Here is a 21,131-nt window from a genome sequence, read left to right as displayed (position 1 = left end):
TATGTGAAATAATGTCATGAAATAATATTCTAACAAACAACATCTGGTGCTCACTTTGTACCAGGTGCTGTGCTGCACATGGGACTTGAGGAGGTTAACTTGACCAAAAAGTCCAACTGCTAGCCATCACCACAGCTGTTGTTGGAACCTAGGTCTTCTGGAGCCAGCTCTACCTTGTATCACTATTCACCTCTGTCCCCTAAGCCAGAAACCTTAAAATTTCCATACCACTCTCATTGATTTTGGTTTACTATCATCAATCAGGATGTAGTGGCACGGGAAGAGGGTGCCCCAGGAAGGTAGGAGGTAGAATTACTGTACTACAATGAATTGTTTAATATTAAAGAGACTGGATACAGTTGTTTCACAAAAAGATATATTTTCATATGACTATTTACATTTTTCATATTTAGTTAAAGAATATCATACAACTGATACCTTCTGAAATGTTTCATGCTTTTAAACTCTTCTATTTACACTTATCTGACATGGAATTATTAAAACTAAAATAGTCAAATACCTCGGTAATAGAAAGCAACCAGCCAGTGTAGCTGGGTCTTCACTTAAATTTGTTGATCAGTATTAGCAATAGTTACCTTAATAAATTATCATTCATTTTAAAATCAGTAGTTAATTTTAAACAATTCATAAATAAGTGTGCTCTGTGCAATTTACATGTTTAATATCCTGTGGATACTAAAAGCTTGTATATTGTCAGATTTGCACATTATTACTTTATCAAATGATGATAAGCTTTCTCAAAGAAGAAACTGGATAAGCTTGAAATTATATCCTAAGGTTCTCTGGAGAGTTAGTTAGTTATCAAAGCTCTGCCTGCTTTGTAGGAGGAGGTTCCAATTTACGTGAGAGGGCAGTTAAAATCTGGTTGAATTTCTCATATCTCTCTGTCTGATTGACTTGTGCACCTTTGCTGCCCCATAGCAATCTCATTTGGAATTCAGTCTTGAAGATTTCACTCATTTCTTCATCTGGTTGAAAACCTAATAAAAACAAAACCAAAAAAACTTACTTCAGTTCTGCTCGAAACAGTGTTGAAAATAGACTGAAAACTTGCTTGTTTAAAGTAGGATCAAAATGAACATCTCTCAGAACTTTAAAAAAATGCCCCCAAGGAAAAAAAATATAGGATCTACTCTATATAAAGGAGGGCAGAGCCCCCCTCAAGGACCTGAGCACCTTCAGAGAAAGAATAACAAGTAAACTCACTAAGACGTGATAGAATAAAATTCGTGTGCACAAGCCACCATGGGCCATAGTGCTGTGAGAAGGAGTGTTCAAAGTACCTTTTTTTTTTAACAGCTTTATTGTATAATTTACTTGTCATGATTCACCCATTTTAGCTGCAGTTTATACAGTTGCACAAACATCACCACCACTTTAGAACAATTCCATCAATCACCCTAGAAAATCCCCTAGTACCTCTTTTCAGTCAATCCCTGTACCTACCCCACACCACAGCCGACCACTAATCTGCTTTCCATCGCTATTGCTTTGCCTTTTCTAGAAATTTGATATAAATGGGATTATATAACATGGACTTTTTTTATGTCAAGCCTCTTTCACTTTGGCTTCTTTCAGCATGATGTTTTTGAGATTATTCCATATTGTTGTATGTTATCAATAATTCATTCCTTTTTATTGCTGAGTAGTATTCAGTTATATCGACATACATACCACATTTTGTCTGTTTACCAACTGATAAGACATTTGGATTGTTTCCAGTTTCTGGCTATTACAAACAATGTGAACATTTGTGATTAAGTCTTTGAGTGGACACTTGTTTTCATTTCTCTGGAAGTGGAATTACTGGGTCACATGGTAAATACATGTTTACTTTTAAAGAAACCATCGAACTCTTTTCCAAAATGACTTTACCATTTTATATTCTCATCAGTAACATATGAAGAGTCTAGCTGTCAACTCTTAGTATTGTCATTCTAGATAGCGTGTGGTGGTATCTCACTGTGGTTTACGTTTACATTTCCTTAATAACTAATGCTTTGAACATTTTTCCATGTAGTTTATTGTCATTGTATATCCACTCTGGTGTAGTGTCTATTCAAATCTTTTGTTGATTCAAATCTTGTTTCTCTTCTCCTTGAGTTGTAAGATTTCTTTAAATTCTAGATATAAGTCCTTTATCTGATGTATGTTTGCCAAATATTTTCTTCTAGTCTGTGGTGTGCCTTTTCACTTCCTTAATGGTGACTTTTAAAGAGCAAAATGTAAATTTTTGATTTATCAATGTTTTCTTTTATGGTTCATGCTTTTTGTATCTTAAGAAATTTTGCCTAACCCAAGGACACAAGGAATTTCTCCTATGTTTTCTTATAGAAGCTTTACACTTTAGCTCTTACATTTTGAGTGTATGCTGTGATGTAAAGATTGAGATTCTTTTTTTTTGTACATGATAATCAATAGTTCCAGCACCATTTGTTGAAAGATTACTTTATGCAGTGAATTACCTTGACACTGTTGTCAGAAAACAATCGACAGTCATATGTGTGGGCCTGTTTCTCGACTCTCTTTTCTGTAAGAGAAGATCTGCTCTACTTACAGCCAAGGATGCTCAGTCAACTCTATTAGAGCAGGGGAAACCTCTAGCCAAAGAGTCATACAGGTATATGTTTCTCATCCTTGATTACTGCTGGAGTAGTTGGCTCTGTCATTAAATATATTCTCACCATCTAGATCATAGTATCTTGGTGGTGGAGAGGATTATAGAAGCCTTCTATTCCATTCATCCATGTGATGCCAAAATATCTTTGGCAGATAACCAGCCAGAGGCCAGATGACAACTTCCACTCATTCAGTTAATATGCTTTGAGCCCCTACCCTGGGCTGAGTGCTGGGATACGTTGGTGAGCAAATCTCTGCCCTTACTGGGCTCACAGTCACTTCTAGCAATGAGAACTTGCTATGAAAACCTGTAGCAGGATCAACTGAGAAATACCATCAGATGCCTTTAAGGTGATTTGCTGTAGAACAGCTTAGATCATACTTTTCTCAAAATCCACCCTAATATATTGGCTTAGGCAACATCTAATGTAATATACTTATTGGTTTTGTATAAGCAGGCATTCCAGTATCTGGTGAGTTGAATTACGGGCTTTAATGGTTTGAGTCCTACACTGCCAACCCTGGAGAACTTTCTGAGGAAAAGAAAAGAAACAGGTATGTAGTGCTTATGCCTACAGCAGACACAGTGCAAATTGTTCAGTCCCAAATTCTGTTTCTGAATTAACAACTTTGTTTCAGGTTGAAATAATAGGCCTCTTCTGCCCCATATAGTTCTTAACCTTGTGGATCAAACTGTGGGCCCTTGAAGAGTGTTAAAATTATACAGTGAGGAAGAGAAAATAGTCACCCCTGATAACTGTGTTGGTAAAGCCCTTATTCTTGTACTTGCTTCCTAAATGGTCTTTTTGCCTGCAAGCTTCAGTCTTCCAGCCTTCCTCCACAAAGATGGCAGACTGAAAACAAATCTGACCATGTGATAACATCCTCCCATGTTTAAAACCCTTCACTGGCTCTTCCTTAGCCACAGTCCTACATGGAAGGCCTTCCCACCTGTATCCACCTCCTTCTTTAACCTAGCTGGCCACTCCTTAAGACACACTTTACACTAATACAAAGCCAAGTACTTGTGGTTCGTACTTTTCTCCAAGCTCTCTCAGTGCCTTTGCTTATGTTGGACCCTCTGATGCCAAGAGCAGGGGAGCTCACTTGCCAGTGTGTCTGGGAAGAAATAGGAATACAGATAAGTCAAATAGAACTCCCAACTCCTTATGTTGGCCCATCACCTTTTCTAACAGTGATTATCAGAGGTACTAATGGTAAACAAGCTGACAAATTCTTTCTTGATCCTTTCTCTCTGTTTATACCACTGGCACAAGAGAATACATAAAAGGAAGGGAGAAGCAGGATCCCTAAGACAGGTAGGAACTAAGAGTAAGTAGTGATCAACCATATAGGAAATGGAATTCCCATGCCTTAATCTTTCCTACTTGGTCTCTTTCTTATTGAGAGCACCCATGCTCTTTCATTCCTTCACTCCAATTACTGCGCAGAGTAGACAGCAGCTTACCAAAACCAGCTCTTACCTGCCAGGATCCTCTCAGCATTCACCCGGTAGCTGTCTGCAGCTTCTGCCATGAGTCGGGCTGTTGCCAAATGGTTCAGCATAATCTCACAGCTTTCGTCGTTTTTTTCCCACATGTCAGTTCCTTCAAAAGTGACAGCCTCGCGCTCCATTAAGGTCACAAGAGGCATCAGCAGTGGGACTGATATATTATTTGGGGGAACACACGTAGACTCTGAAAAACACGGGGTAAAGTTTTCCACGTCATGCTTTCTTTCCAAGTTAAGTGCAGAGAGTTCCAGTTGAAGATGGCAACGTAGGAGTGTCCTGGGCTCACCTCCTTCTGTGGACACACTGAATCTGTGGCTAAATATGGAACAACTTCCTCTGGAAAAAAACTAAAAACTGTCTGAATAACTGTCTGAATGCATTGCATAAATGAGAGAAGGCCCACATCAAAGCAGGTAAGAGAGGCTGGGAGACTATCTCTCTATAAACCCCACCCCTGGCACAGTGACCCACAATTGGGAGGGAACTCAAAACCTGGAGTTTCTCCCTGAGGAGCAAAGGGCTTGAACCCCACAGGGTACCCCAGCTTTTAAGACCAGCACCTGAAAGACAAGCCCCCAAAACATCTAACTTTGAAAACCAACAGTACTCATGTCTGCAAGACCCACAAGGCTATAATCATCTGAGAAACAGGTCTTAAAGGGCTTGTAAGCTTGGACTCACCTGCCCCAGGGCTCAGTGCAGAGGCAGCCAATTGAGAGGTGCCTGGACATTATGCAAATGAGGCTCATTTGCTAATCTTTAAGCTTTAGCCCGAGAGGCAGGCTTCTGGTTTGGCAAACAACTGGGACCTATGAGGCCCTCTCAGCAATGTGGAGGCTAATGGATGATGCAATCTTTGTGCTCTCCCTCTGCCTTGCTCCACCTCACTGATATATCCCAGAAAGTAGCTCATATCCTTGTCTGGCATTCCAATCTCTCCAGCTGCCTCCAGAGGACACCTCTAAATTGCCTAGCTCTGATGGCCAATGGGGCTTATTTTGCCCATGGGTCCTATAGGACTGTAACCTTTGTAATGCCACAAGATAAGAAAATTACAGGCCAATATCCGTGATGAACACAGATCCAAAAATCCTGAACAAAATATTTGCAAACTGAATTCAATACATTGAAAGGATCATATACATTGATCAAGTGGGATTTATTCCAGGGATGCAAGCATGGCTCAACATTCACAAATCATTATGATATACCACATTAATAAAAGAAAGATAAATGATTTTTCTGCATCTATTAAGATGATCAAATTATTTTTAACAAAATTCAACATCCATTTATGATAAAAACAAAGTGGGAATAAAGGGAATGTACAACAACATAATAAAGGCCATATATAACAAGCCCACAGCTAACATCATACTCAATGATGAAGAGCTAAAAACTTTCCCTCTAAGATCAGGAATAAAAGGATGATTATTCACCACTTCTATTCAACATAACATTGGAAGTCCTAGCCAGAGCAATTAGGCAAGAAAAAGAAATAAAACCATCCAAATTGGAAAGGAAGACGTAAAACTATTACTATTTGCAGATGACCTATTATATATAGAAAACCCTAAAGACTCCACCAAAAAACTGTTAGAACTAATAAACGAATTCAGTAAAGTTGCAGGATACAAAATCAATATACAAAAACCTGTTGCATTTCCATATGCTAATAACTATCAGAAAGATATTAAGAAAATAATTCCATTTACAATTACATCAAAAAGATCAAAATACCTAGGAATAAATTTAACCAAAGAGATGAAAGACCTGTACACTGAAAACTGTAAGACATTGATGAAAGAAATTGAAGAAGACACAAATAAATGGAAAGATACTGTGCTCCCGGAATGGAAGAATTCATATTGTTAAAATGTCCATACTACCCAAAGCAATCTATTGACTCAGTGCAATCCTTATAAAATTCCAATGGCATTTTTCACAGAAATAGAACAAACACAATCCTAAAATTTATGTGGAACCACAAAAGATGCCAAGTAGCCAAAACAACCTTGAGAAAGAACAAAGCTAGAAGCATGACATTCCCTGATTTCAAACTACATTACAAAGCTATAGTAAAACAGCATGGTATTGGCATAAAAACTGACACATATATCAATGGAACAGAATGGGGAGCCCTGAAAGAAAACCACACACATATGGTCAATCAATTTGCCACAAAGTAGCCAAGAATATACACTGAGGAAAAAGGACAGTCTCTCCAATAAGTGGTATTGGGAATACTGGATAGCTACATCATGGAAGTGCAAATCAAAATCACAATGAGATATCATCTCACATCTATTAGAATGGCTGTTATCAAAAAGACAAGAAATAACAAGTTTTAGCAAGGATGCAGAGAAAAGGGAACCCTTGTGCACTGTTGGTGGGGATGTAAATTGGTGCAGCCACTATGGAAAATGGAGGTTCCTCAAAAAGTTAAAAATAGAGCTGTCATATGATTCAGCAATTTCACCTCTGGGTATTTACCTGAATAAAACAAAAACACTAATTTGAAAAGATACATGCACCACCCCCCTGCTCCATTCACTGAAGCATTATTTGTAAAAGCCAAGACATGGAACCAACCTAAATGTCCATCAATGGATGCATGGATAAAGAAGATGTGGACTCATGCTCTTGGACTGGAAGAATTAATATTGTTAAAATGGCCATACTACCCAAAGCAACCTACAGATTTAATGTGATCCCTATCAAATTACCCATGACATTTTTCACAGAACTAGAATAAATAATCGTAAAATTTATATGGAGTCACAAAAGACCCAGAATTGCCACAGCAATCCTGAAGAAAAAGAACAAAGCTGGAGGCGTAATCCTCCCAGACTTCAGACAATACTACAAAGCTACAGTAATCAAAACAGCATGGTATTGGTATGAAAACAGACATATGGATCAATGGAACAGAATACAGAGCCCAGAAATAAACCCACACACCTATGGTCAATTAATCTTTGAAAATGGAGGCAAGAATATACAATGGAGATAAGACAGTCTCTTCAGCAAGTGGTGGTAAAGCTGGACAGCTGCATGTAAATCAATGAAGTTAGAACACTCCCTCACAGCATACACAAAAATAAACTCAAAATGACTTAAAGACCTAAATATAAGACATGACACCATAAAACTCTGAGAAGAGAATATAGGCAAAACATTCTCTGGTATAAATCATAGCAATGTTTTGTTAGTCTCCCAAGGCAATAGAAATAAAAGCAAAAATAAACAAATGGGACCTAATCAAACTTTTGCACAGCAAAGGAAGCCATAAACAAAATGAAAAGGCAACCAACAGACTGGGAGAAAATATTTGCAAACAATGCAACCAACAAGGGCTTAATTTCCAAAATATACAAACAGCTCATACAACTCAATAACAAAAAAACAAACAACCCAATCAAAAAATGGGCAGAAGACCTAAATAGACATTTCTCCAACGAAGACATACAGATGGCCAATGGGCACATGAAAAGATGCTCAACATTGCTAATTATCAGAGAAATGTAAATCAAAACTACAATGAGGTATCACCTCACACTGGTCAGAATGCCCGTCATCAAAAAGTCACAAACAATAAGTGCTGGAGAGGGTGTTGAGAAAAGGGAACCCTTCTACACGGTTGGAGGGAATGAAAATGAGTGCAGCCACTATGGAGAACAGTATGGAGGTTCCTTAAAAAACTAAAAATAGAGTTGCCATATGATCCAGCAATCCCACTCCTGGGCATATATCCAGAGAAAACTCTAATTCGAAAAGATACATGTACCCCAATGGTCACAGCAGCACTATTTACAACAGCCAAGATATGGAAGCAACCTAAATGTCCATCGACAGATGAGTAGATAAAGAAGATGTGGTATATACACACACACACACACACACACACACACACACACACACACACACAAAATGGAATATTACTCAGCCATAAAAATGAATGAAATAATGCCATCTGCAGCAATATGGATGGACCTAGAGATTATCCTACTTCATAAGTGAAGTGTGTCAGACAAAGACAAATATATGATATTACTTATGTGTGGAATCTAAGAAGATACAAATGAACTTATTTACAGAATGGAAACTGACTCACAGTAATAGAAAACAAATCTATGGTTACCAAAGGGGAAAGAAGGGGAGGGATAAATGAGGAGTTTGGAATTAGCAGATACAAAGTACTATATATAGGGACTTCCCTGGTGGTGCAGTGGTTAAGAATTCGCCTTCCAATGCAGGGGACACGGGTTTGAGCCCTGGTCCGGGAAGATCCCACATGCCACGGAGCAACTAAGCCCGTGCGCCACAACTACTGAGCCAGCACTCTAGAGCCCATGAGCCACAACTACTGAGCCCACGTGCCACAACTACTGAAGCCTGTGCTCTGCAACAAAAGAAGCCACCGCAATGAGAAGCCCATGCACCGCAACCAAGAGTAGCCCTGCTCGCCACAACTAGAGAAAGCCTGAGCGCAACAACCAAGACCCAACACAGCCAAAAAATAAATAAATTTATTAAAAAAATACTATATATAAAATAGATAAATAACAAGGTCCTATTGTATAGCATAGGGAACTACATTCAATATCTTGTAATAACCTATAATGAAAAAGAATATGAAAAATACATATGTATGTATTATATTATATATATGTAACTGAATTATTTTGCTGTACATCAGAATCTAACACAACATTGTAAATCAATTATAACTTCAGTAAAAAAAAGAAGATGCATGTGTGTATACACACACACACACATATACATATATACACAATGGAATATTATTCAGCCATTAAAAAAGAATGAATCCTGCCATTTGTAACAACATGAATGCAACTTGAGGGCATTACGCTAAGTGAAATAAGTCAGACAGAAAAAGATAAATACCATATGAACTCACTTACATGTGATACCTAAAAAAAACAAAAACAAAAACACCCTTTGAGCTCATGGATATAGAGAACAGATTGGTGGTTGCCTGAGTTGGGGTAGGGGGAGAAGTGAAATGGGTGAAGGGGATCAAAAGGTACAAATTTCCAGTTATAAAGTGAATAAGTCCTGGGGGATGTAATGTACAGCATGGTGACTATAGTTAATAATACTGTATTGCATATTTGAAAGTAGCTAGTAGAGTGGATCTTGAAAGTTCTCATCAGAAGAAAAAAAACGTTTTGTAACCATGTATGGTAACAGATGTTAACTGGTCTTATTGTGATCATTTTGCAACATATACAAATATCAAATCATTACGTTGTACACCTGAATCTAATATGTAAGTTACACCTCAATATATAAAGTTAAGCACAAAATAAGGTAACTAGTAGCCTATGTCTTGTTTTAGCAACTGCAGACCTACAAGCGATGCTGTCATATGATAAAAGCCTTGGTGACCCATCAACAGTCCTGCAGATAACTCAGAGCCTCATAATATGCCCTGCTAAATGCTTTGATCAAAGCAGAACAGATATGACGCTGCCAGGGCTGCCACCAGACCCCCTTGTCCTGATCCTGTGCTCACCTCTGCCTTCGTGCAGGATTTTGCTAAAAGGCTTCAGCTGTTTCTCATAGAGGATGGCGGTTTGTGTGTACTGGTGCCGCAGGGCGGTCCACGTTTTTTCTAACCTTGTGATCTGGAAGAAAGAAAGGTGTTATCGTTTTGGAAAAGGTTCTTTTTAAAACTACCTTTTTGCTTAAGTTTTGGAATGGATGATAGAGGTACATGGTAAAAACTCAAAGCAGTTGAAAGGAGTGTACAGAGAAAAGCTAATCCCCAGCCCGACCCTGCTCCACATTGCTCTAATGACCCATGAGACACACACACCTTTTAAAATAAATGCGTATCATACTACACATATTTTCCTGTTCATTGTTTGGAAATTATTCCGTGTAAGTACATATAAAACAGTATAGAACAGTCTTGTTTTGTTAAACTTTTGCCTAGTGTTCCATTTATGCATAAACCATAGTTTAACTAGTTTCCTATAGATAAGCACTTTAAACATATTTTTCTATTACCAAATATCTGGAGGATAAATTTCCAGAAGTGGAACTACTGGGTCAAAAAATACATGTATTTTAAATTTTGATAGGAGTTGCCAACTGTCCTCCACAGAGGTTATACTGATGTAAGGATGTAGAATGTGACATACAGCATTTTAATGTTACTTGTAAGTAATAAAGTCTGAGACATGTGGAAAATTGCCTAGACCATATGATGCCACTACTCATTCCTTTTCATTTCTTTGGGAACAATTTAGTCAAAACCAACATATGCCACTGACTCTGACTGCCCTAGATAAATGGTCCACCACTCACACCTTAAAACCAGCAAGCCCGTGTCTGACCTTTTCTACATGAAACAAGGAAGGAGGGAAGGGAACTAATATTTATGGAATGAGAGCCAACTCTGTCAGGTATTTGAGGAATTTCATTTAATCCTCACCATGCCCTATGAGGCAGGTATTTTGGCTTCATTTTACAGGTCAGAAAACAGAAGAGATTAGGTAACTTGCTCAAGGTTTCATAGCTGCTAAATGGCAGAGCTGAAATTCATTTCCTTGGGCTCTAAGAGCTCCCTGTGTATTCCAAGAGGAAGGTGAGAAAGGATCACCATCAGCAGATTTGCTGGAAGGAAAGGATGTGGCTGTTCTTCCTCCGGCCACCTACCACCCTGCCCTCTCTTCTCTTCCCCCTCCCTGAAGCATCCGCCTTTCTGAAAGGAGCCCTTGACTCTGGGCTAGGCCCATCTCCTGGATGCTCTCTCTTGATACCAGAAGCTGCGAAGAGAAGGAGCAGGTTTAGATGATGACACACAGAAATGACGTGACTCTCCTCTTGGGTTTTTCCTGGGCCTGCCACTCCCCTCCCCAAGCAGGGCCCTGAACACCCTAGAGGACTCTGCCCCCTCATTGCTGAAGTGCTCCAGAAGGGAGGAGTCTGATGCTGCTGTGTGTGGGGGGGGAGCCATCTATAAAGGCATGTTTAGGTGCTTTGGTCTAAGTCCCTATGTTTAGGTGCTTTGGGCTAAGTCCCTATGTTTAGGTGCTTTGGGCTAAGTCCCTATGCTTTGGGCTAAGTCCCTATGTTTAGGTGCTTTGGGCTAAGTCCCTAATGGCTGAGTTTGATGTCATGGACTGCAATCACTTTAATGCCACAAAACACCCCCTTCACTTCTCTCGGAGGAAGCTCTGGGCTGAGGGGCCTATGCATACAGCTAGCCTGTTAGCCCTCAAAATTATAGGCAGTTTTGGATAAGAGGAAATAAATATGATGTAAATTAAAAACACCCAAATGAAAAATTAGAACTCCTGTTAGTATAGTAGAAGTCAGTATATCATGAAAATATGGCTGAACTTGCTTATTTCAAATATCGCCCCTATACAGTTCCAGTGCATCTAAAGAATTTTGAAAGCTCTTGGAATATTATAATTGGAATTGACCCCTCTCAAAATTTCCTGGTGAAAGCATGAGGTTTTTCAGCTTCTTGTTTGAAAGGTGACCTCGCTTTCGTGCAAGGAAATTATGTTCCTAACATGCCCTGACTTGGCAACGGTGCCCCAGTGGCAATGGTGGATGTTCAGTGAGCACCCGGCAGGATTTCAGAGACAATCTGTGGCTGTGAAACAGCCAAGCTAAATGAGCAGCGGTTTTGGTGTTAGGGGTTGCACATTGGGCTTGTGGGACTGTGGTCTCGTACTCGAAGTCGCCGAGCACCTAGGGCTTAACACAACGGAAGTCTGAAAGCTGACTCCTAGCAGTCAAGACAACAGGACCACTTTCCTCTATGAGGTCCATTTGACTTCAAAGACAGGTTTTCAGTTTCGACCCTCCTCCTAAGAACAGTCTGTCAAAGCAGATAAATTCAAAGTGCCCGATTTCAGACACTCTGCTTAGGGGGTTATATAGCAGATGGGCCAGGAATCTGAATTTTTTAACAGCAGAGTCTGTTCTAGGTGATCTGAGGAATATACTTTGAGATAAATCACTCTAGGGATTCTTAGAGAATGTCCCAGTTTGCCAGTCATTACCCCAAACTGCCCGCACGTCCGGCGACCCAGACAGAAGCAGTCTCTTTCTTATACAACACACCCAAGCCAGACGTGATCATCCTAACTGGTCCTTCAGGAATATCTATAGTTCCTGAGGATGACTCTTCTTATCGTATATCAAAGAGAAAGTGTAGGTTGTCAGCAATTATCTGCTGTTTTTAAAAACAGAGCCAAAATACTTGGGACACTGCTCTTGTTTGTCCCCTAATTAAAGCAGCTTTCACTAAGATACGATTTACCTTTTGAGGTTAATTAAAATCATCTGTGATTTGCTAAGCACGGGCTTGCAGACCACTTTGCGGAACATTAAGTACACACAGGCCCACAGGGCCGCACAAAGCAAGTGAGAATTTACCTGCGGCATTTCCAAGGCCTTCATGATGGCCGAGAAAGAATAGAGGTCCCCCATGGAGTCTTTCAGCTCCACTGCCACCTGGATGATCCTATTGAGGGTGGCTGCTCTGTCCTCCAAAGTGCCCGTGCAGCCCAGAATGTCCACTGCAATGCCAATGGCCATCGTGTTGTGTCTGAGAGGGAGGAAAACAGCAGTCAGGCCCAGGGCCAACAGGACTAGGAGGAAACGAAACCAAACTGGCCAGGGAAAGGACTGGCTTTCCACCATTTGCTGCTATCGCCCTGAGATGCACTGGCAGCTCAGCCGGTTTGGTTGCTGATTTCAACAGAGAGATCACCCCCATCAGGCTGACTGCAGCAGGGCCCCGGGGAGGCCTCAGTGGGTGTCCTATGGAGAGTCAAAAAGGACAGATGCCCCAGGACAGGGCTGTTCAGCCCTGGAGCAGGGGGTGTGAAGAGGGCCCTCCTGGGGTGAAGCTGCTCAAAAGTGCAAGTGGCTCCTTGTACCTTCCACCATGACAGGTCTGCGGAGACGCCAGGTCCCCCAACACACTTGGGAATCCCTTCCTCAGGGAAGCCCTGGGCCACCTCCACTGAGCCCCCTGGACTGGGGGATGCAAGGGACAGAAAAATGAGAGAACATGCTTCATTCAGGAAGATGACATGGATGTCAGAACAAAGAAAGAAATGAGGAGCTAAGAACAGAGTGTCTGTGGCTCCGGTCAAGGGGCCAGAAAGTGAATGGAGATGTGGACAAAGACTCAACAGTGGACCAGCAGGATTTCCCTGTAAGGTCAGACCTAATAAAACTGAAATCTTGTATCTGCCAACAATCCTCCCTTTTCTCATCCTGAACTACACAGGTCAACCTCGCAGACCCAAAACAGGAAGCAGAATGGTCTTTTCTCTACAGACAATGGGACCAATATGAATGGGGTCGCAGAGAGGTCTCCTTCCTGGTGGCAGCAGCACAGCCTGTAAACCCTCCTCTCCTTCCTCCTGGGGACCAGGAGTTCCTGCCTTGGGCCAGAGTAGCCTCAGGTAAATTTCTCCAGGCACTGGTACAGCGCTGGAGGTGAAGCCCTGATTCACAGCTATAGTCGAAACAATACGACTTTGCCTTTGAAACTGGGCCACCTTGTCCTGAAAGTTCACAGCTAAGGATGTTACTCCAAGACCATGCTTCTCTCTGAGCCCACGGGTGCTGGTCTCTCTCTCACTCTTCTAGAGCAAAGAGAGGTGTGATTCATCTAGTGCTTAGCATTACTAGTTTCTCTACTGATTGTTAAATCAGTAATGGGCTCTGCTGTCTGTGAGTGTTTGCACACGTGGGTATGCAGTGTGCTTGCTCGGAGTGTGACCTTAGGCTGTTACCTGACTGCTCCACTCCCCCATTTCCTCATCTCTAAAATGGGAACAAGGGTTGTTGGGAGAAAGACTGTGTGTGTGTGTAAAGATAATTAAAGCGCCTGGCACCACAGCACCCAGCAAATAGTAGTTACTAAAATTGTATCTATATGTGCATCTCTCCCTCTGTACCTTGGTCCCTTTTGCCTGTTGGTCTCTCTTTCCTTTTTCTTTATCTTTTTTGCTGATTTCCTGTCTTTCCTAATTAATGGATCCTAAAATAGGCTTAAAGTATATTTTTATTATCTGTTGTACTTATTGAAGAGTTTTGTTACCCATTTGCAAACTGTTAAGGTTGAGCCAAACATTTTAGATGTTTAATAGTAAACTAACTTCCCATGTTGCCTTCAACTGATTCTTTAATTCAGTGTTTTTTCCTGTGTTTTAATGCCCCTTAATAAAAGACAGGTTCTCTACTTCTTTAAGACCTGGCATTATATCAACAGCTATTTGGGTAATTATATCCATTCGTTTAACCAACATTTGCCTCAAGCCTCCTGCGTACACCACCATGAGAAAACCAGCTCAGCAAGGCGGCCCTACAGCAGAAGCTCCCGGGGTCGGCAGGGGGAGGCACTAAACGTTATACAAAGGATATCTCTGCTTGCTAGGCTTGGAATGGGTGAGGTGGTAAGTTTAAAATGAAGGGTAGTTTGTATTCAATTCTCAAACACAATAATGTCATTTGATCCTGCAGGACTGCTATAACCTTGGCCTTTATTTAGTAAACACACTGTAAAGGAGAAAACAGCTCTCCAAGCCCTAGCAGGTAGATCCCACAGGTCAGCCCTGAACAGGAAACAAGCCAAGGAGCCAGACCCCAGGCAGGCGGCAATCAGGAGAAAGAGGAAATGGATGTAGACAAGAGTGGAAGTCAGAAAATAGCCCAGAGAGAAGCCTCAAGCCTGCTGACCTCAGCCTGGGCCTAGAATCCATGCCCAACACACCTAATGACACTGATAAAATAAGGCCTGCAACTGGGGAGTTTTCAGGCTGAAATGTATCACATGAGAAACGGTGACGCATGGCAGCACAGCTGATCTCTGTGGAAATGATGACCACCGGGCCCAGACCAGGAAGGAGGGAAAGTTAGTGGAAATGAGAAGCCAGGCCCCTGCAGCATGGGGAGGGAAGATGACGCCTGGAGAGCAGGGCTAGCATCTAGAACAGTCTCAGCAGGGAAAGTAGGGAAATTCGGAAGTCGGACCTACATTGCCCAAAGACACTGAACAACAGGCCAACAAGCACCCACCCTGGCCTCTGATCAAAGGCAGCAGGGGCCATTTCCTGTCCTCCTGCCTCCCAGAAGTCTTCCATTTGGTACTCTGGGTGTTTCCTACGGGATGTATCTGTGGCTGTGAAGCCAAGGCAATGGCAGTATTGGAGCCATTTTATCTGCTTCATAGTCAGGTAACCTGGAAAGCAGCTGTTATCGACCCTCCCAGGCTATTTAAAATACAATGTTCACTTTCTAGGGGCTGACAGCCTAGGACTGCACTGTCCACTAGCCATATGTGGCTACTTACACTTAAAATAGTAAACAGTAAAATAAAACACTGCATCCTTCAGTTGCCACATTTCAGGTGCCCGGTAGCAACATGTGGCTAGTGGCTGCTGTAATGAGATTTCTGCCATCACAGAGAGCTGCTGTACTGGACAGCACTGTGACCCAGAACATCAGGGAAAGCCATGGGCAGGGGATGACGGCACTCGGGCCCCCGGGCCCTGAATCACCCCTGCCCTCTTCTCACAAAAAGCCAGGGCCCTGGCTGTCCATTAAAGACCACATGTGTGTCGTGGCAATTGGGAACCTGGTTGGAGAAACAGAAAACTTAAGATAACAAGATAGCCTCACACACAAAAAACTATCTTTTCTTTTGTGTCAAAAAGGCCAACTTCTATGGTAATATGAGAATCTAGTCTAGTGCTTCTTAAAAACGTGCCTCACTACTTCTATCTTTCTAATTTCTAAATATCCGATGTTCAAGTGAGTGGGTTTTAATGGACAGCCAGGGCCCTGGCTTTTTGTGAGAAGAGGGCAGTGATGCTTCAGAGGCCGGGGGCCCGAGTTCCGTCATCCCCTGACCTCTGATACCCCATCTGTCCACCCTTCAGAGAAAACATTGTTCAGACTCTGTTCTTCCCAACTTCCCCACAAACTCCCACTTAATTCCTAAAGCAGTCTTGAACTCCGGAGACGAGGGGGCCGCAGCTCAGCGAGCTGGGCTGGAGGTGGTAAGGCGTCCGTGCTCCGCCTGCCTGCAGGACTGCTCCCAGCCCAGGCTGGCAGGGGCTGTGGTGAGCTGTGCTCCCAGGCGGATCGTCTGTCGGCTCCTCCACCTGCTCCTGGAGCAGGGACGGGAATGTGCTCTCTGTTCCCTGACTTCCTCTTTGCTGTCTCTTTGAGCTTCTCCAGGAATTCTCTGGCTACAGCTTCTGGGCCCCCCGCCCTCAAGCGAGGCAGAACTGGGGTGGTGGGTGCCTGGCCTCTCCCAGCTCTGCAGCCTGTGGCGTTGAAAGTGCCATAAATGCAGAGCAGCACTGCTCACCTTTCAATGATGTCCAGGCGCAGCTGGTGGCCATAAGGCAGGGTGATGAGCTCCAGCCCTGAGCTCATGCCCATGTTCTTCCTCATCTCTTCAGAGACTTCAAGTATCCTCGCGACCTGTCAAGAACACAGGTTGAAATGAACTGGACCAGGACGTGGGCTTGCTGCAAACACGAATTTATCACATGGAAAGAAATACACTAAACTGGAACAGTGTGGATGCACTTGACTTGTTGCATTTCTTTTTAAGCAGTGGCATCTTAGGATACAGTTTTAATATATTTGGAGGATTTTAATACACATACTGGAATGTAAAACCTGGGAGGAAAGCACCTAGATTGGTCTGCAGAATCTGCAGATTTGGTGTTTCTGCCCGGTCAGAGAATGGTGCAGTTCTTCAAGCTTTTGTCTAACACAGGCTGGATCCTGCTGTGATGTTTTGCTGCTAACAGCAGGGCTGTGTGTGCGCAGAGCAGACGGACCCCCTGCAGTGGAAAAGCAGAGCTGTGTCCAAATGCTGCTCTGCTGCAGGCTCTGCCGTTCATGTTCTCCCTTAACGGCAGGGCTGGCTCCTATTACCCTTAATTACACCTCTCCTGGGCTCAGGAAACGCAGTGTACGTCTGGAAACCATTAGAAACGTGTATAGCGATTTGAAACCCGAGGTCTCAAACACACCCACTTCTTCCCCCCACCCCGAGAGGTCTTCCTTAAAGGAAATCTGGTTTGTTTGTCCCAGCCAGCTCTCCCCATCTCAGTTCTAGTGTGTGATCACAGCTTATTGGAATCAGGTATTAGTTGACCACTTAGGGTTATTACATGCTACCTCCAAATACTACAACTGAGTCAGGCCATCTGTAAAACGGGGCTGGTGACACTCACAGAGCACTGATGTACTAACAGTGCAACTAGCAGATACAGTGGGTCAAACCAACCCTGGACACGCGGCAGGCGCGGGACAATCCCCCTCCTTGAGCCGGTGTTGTCCTCAACTATAATTATCCCGGGTATATGAACAGTCCAGGTGTCTTCATAACAGGCCACGAAAAACATCTGGAAGTTTAGCTGATATTATTAACCTTGACCCTTAACTTCTGTGGTTGAGCAGAGGCGCCACTGTCAGCCCCGGGGATGAACTGTCCAGTGCAGACTCCAGAATAGGATGCAGGAGTCACACTCTGCTCTCTGGGCCTCAGTTTCCCCTTCTCTAACACAACGGCTAAGTTCACCTTTCTCAAAGACTCTGCCAAGGATCAAAGGACCCTAAAACCCCAGCTATTTAAAAAGTCAAGTTGTGAATCGTTGGCCACGTGGAAGGGGGAAGAATTCTGGCCGGATCTCTGGAAAGAGATTTACACCTTGACCATGACAAGGCAGCCCTGAGGCACACCCCGGCCACCTGCAATCACACACATTTTGCTTGCTTGTTTAGACACCTGCCCTGTCAGAGGCTCCAAACCCAACACATCCAATCCATGCACACTCTGTGTAACAAGAGTCAAAGGCTTGTCATTGATTCAGTTTTATTCTGGAAGCTCTTTTCCTCTCCAGTCTGTTTTCCTTCCGTGTAAACATGCAATCCCCTGGTCACTTTCCTGACGTATTACCAGGAAATGCTGACACCTGCTTGCCCCAAGGCTGAGCTGTGGAACAAGGGGGCCCCAAGGTCACAGTGCAGAGCCTGGATTAGGTCTCCTGGGCCTGGGGCCATGCAGCTCAGAGGTGCAGAGGAGGGATGAACACTTGTAGCGGATTTACTATGAGCTGGACCCGGCAGTGCAGGGTGACATCAATGCCCCACGATGAGTTATTCTAGCCACCCTCTGCTCTTCTGATCTTAGCCATCCTAGCTTTGCAGGATCTCTGAACTCTGCCTGATCCTCATCCCATTGCCTTGGGAGCTGCTGCAGTGACCCAGGGGAGCCCTAAGAGGTGCCTGGCCCTGCTCTCCTCCCAGCTGCCAGGGACCTTCTCCAGAGAAATGAGATTGCCTGGCTCCACTATCCGTGTCTGTTGTCCTCCGCAGAGGACTCTGATTTGCACTGTGCTCTTACAGGCCTGTCTCCCTCACTGAACTGCAAAGTTCTTTGAAGGCAGCAACCTGGCACGAGGCCAAAAGTAGACTTAAAAACAAGAAGGAAAGACCCCAGGCCCTCCCCCAGCTGACCCCATGTGCCCTTCACCACCCACACAGGGTGAATCCTCCATAAACCAACCCCTCCCCCCACAGCTTTTGACCTCTGAGTCTCGGCACGTGTGTGTTGCCTGCCACCTGGAAGATGCGTTTTGTGTTCTTCATCAGGCCAACTCCTACTCAGCCTTCAAAACTCATCTCAGACATCTCCACCCGGATTCCCTCCCTCCCCTATGTTTAAGACCCTACCTCAGAGGCCCTGCAGGTCCTGTGCTTTCCCCTGCAGAGCAGTTCCCACCTGGGCTGTGGTCTGAATTTCTGCGTCACTGTCGCTCCTGCCTCTCCCACCATGACCTGGCCTGGCGTGGCCCACGCTTGGTGCTCAACCAAGGCTCAGTACAGAACACTGGTGAACACTTACTTAGCTTCACTCTGGGGCAGGCATGGTGTGAGGGCTTTAGTGTTCACAACCACCTGGGTTGTGGCACTGTTCTCCTTTTAGAGACCCCGAGAGGCAGGGGAAGGTGGCATTAGCCTCAGGCAGTTCATCCCCAGAGGCCAGGCCCTTGGCCGCTGGGCCTCCCTTCTAGCTTCTGCAGAGCCCAGTGGGTGAGTGAGGCCAAGGCGGCGCCCCTTTGCAGGGTGGGAGGGGCTCATCCCGGGGAGGGGCTCACACTGCTGGGCAGGCAGCCTCCAGGCGCTCAGGGCCACGCACCTGTCCTGACACCCCGGGCTCTGTGCACAGGTGGGAACCAGCACTTGGGCCCCAGATGCTGCCCAGTGCCTGCTCTCGGCTTCTGGTGGCCCCATCTGGTTGCATTTAGAGTCAGTAACAACAGCCTTTGTTTTGTTTCCCTCTTACAGACGCTAGTTGTGCGTGCTTTGTTGGCAAAGCCCTGAAGTCAGTGGTTCAGGAAGAGAATAAGGAAATGGCAGGGGACTCTGGAGGGAGGAAGGAAGACTTAACAGCCCTGCCCTTGGGGGCTGGGAGCGGGGGTCAGTCAGGGGGCTCCTGCTCAGGTCTCTGCCTCGCTGCTTGGGGGCTCTGTCCAGCCCCTCTTCCAGGGGTGCCTGAAGGCAGACGGGGGAGTGGGACCCTCACCAGGAGGACAAAACGCAAACAGAGAAACAGAACAAGAAGGAGGGCAGGCTGCACTTTCCTTCAGTTGAGAACAGACTTCCAAGGCACTGGGAAGGTTCCAGACTCTCCTGCAAAGACTGGTCAGGTGTCTCACCTCCTCCTAGACTACCACCAAGCCCCGCCTGAGGCCACAAGGGGGAAGGATTCATTTCCTCATGGAAATTAGGCTGTTCTGTAAACCCAGACCCATGGTCCCACAGGGAGCTTCCTCCATGGAGAACCCAGACAGGTTCACGCCAGGCTCCTGGCCTATTGGTGTGGTTCTGCTCTCACATCCAGGGCCCAGGATGAGAGCTACTTACTAGAACAGGAGACCTAAATCCTCTTCCTGCCCAAACAGGTTTCGCTCACATTAAAGTGAGGTAAGGTCTTAACAAGGCAAATTATCTGACCGCTTGGGGCACTGCCCAAGGACACCCAGCCAACCACGCAAACAGCCCTTGTTCTTCCAACACAGCCCCTTTCCTGGCAGCCCCCCAGACTGCTCACCCCAGAGCAGCCAGCACCTGCTTAATGTTCCTCATTAAGGAACATTGCGAGGCCCCCTGCGCCCCTGTGAGCGTCAATCAACTGAGGAACTCACTGGGGGAGTACTCCGAGATTAGATTTCCTGCCATGATTCATGACCCAGGAAATTTATTTAGGAAAACCCAATTCCTCAATAAGCCCTGATCTTTGAAGCTAATTGACTCCACTGAGCTACAAATGAAAAAGGACTTTAAATCTCTCTAAGTCCTTATCTGTTGCTCAAATGAAGGGATCTGTCTCCTTATACTGAGGCATGGGCTAAGCACACCCCAGCCTTAAGCACCTGCTTTCTAGAAATTTCTCTCTGAAGGATGAGGTTGTCTTGGGGCCAGCTATGAACAAAAGCCACCCATATCTAAAAGAAATGCTTCCTATCAAAAACGATGATGATGTAAACACAGATTTATGTAGTCACATGGAAAGATAGTCATGACATGTTGTTCGATGGAAGACAAAAAGGGTTTGGAATGGTATGTATAGACCTGTGCCATTTCTGTGGTAAACAAATAGATATGTATGCAATTATTATTTACATGTATCTATTTGCGGAATAAATGTTAACGATAGTGATCACCAAGAAGCTGCATTTTGTGTGATTTTTATTTTTTCTTTCCTCTTAATCTGTATTGTATAATTTTTCTAAAATTGTATCTTATAATTTTTTAAATTGAGCAAGTAACTTTAAAAATGTTTATCCTAAAGACCATTTTCGTAACAATAAAACAAATATATAATGTACATATGTAGCATGTACAATGAAAATAAAAACAACCAAGGCTCTGCTACTCCAGAAACTAC

General features: G+C 43.9%; 1 protein-coding gene across 5 annotated transcripts in view; it reads right to left on the bottom strand.

Annotated features, from left to right (window-relative positions):
- Positions 1-356: 356 nt before the first annotated feature.
- Positions 357-21,131, bottom strand: part of BCAR3 (BCAR3 adaptor protein, NSP family member) — a 201,306-nt gene continuing 180,531 nt past the window's right edge. For 3 of the 5 annotated variants that reach the window (XM_061183870.1, XM_061183872.1, XM_061183871.1), the window contains exons 8-12: positions 16,533-16,648; positions 12,578-12,749; positions 9,693-9,804; positions 4,125-4,337; positions 357-1,001 (exon numbers count right to left, since the gene is read on the bottom strand). In XM_061183870.1, coding sequence (XP_061039853.1) covers positions 823-1,001; positions 4,125-4,337; positions 9,693-9,804; positions 12,578-12,749; positions 16,533-16,648 — 792 coding nt within the window. In that variant the 3' untranslated portion in view covers positions 357-822. The remainder of the gene's footprint in view (positions 1,002-4,124; positions 4,338-9,692; positions 9,805-12,577; positions 12,750-16,532; positions 16,649-21,131) is intronic. The other 2 variants (XM_061183873.1, XM_061183875.1) reach the window with 2 other exon arrangements.

The sequence above is a fragment of the Eubalaena glacialis genome, chromosome 3 (genome assembly GCF_028564815.1).
Source record: "Eubalaena glacialis isolate mEubGla1 chromosome 3, mEubGla1.1.hap2.+ XY, whole genome shotgun sequence".
Taxonomy (NCBI): Eukaryota; Metazoa; Chordata; class Mammalia; order Artiodactyla; family Balaenidae; genus Eubalaena; species Eubalaena glacialis.
The sequence above is the reverse complement of the archived record's forward strand: the minus strand, read 5'-3'. Positions and strand labels throughout refer to the sequence as shown.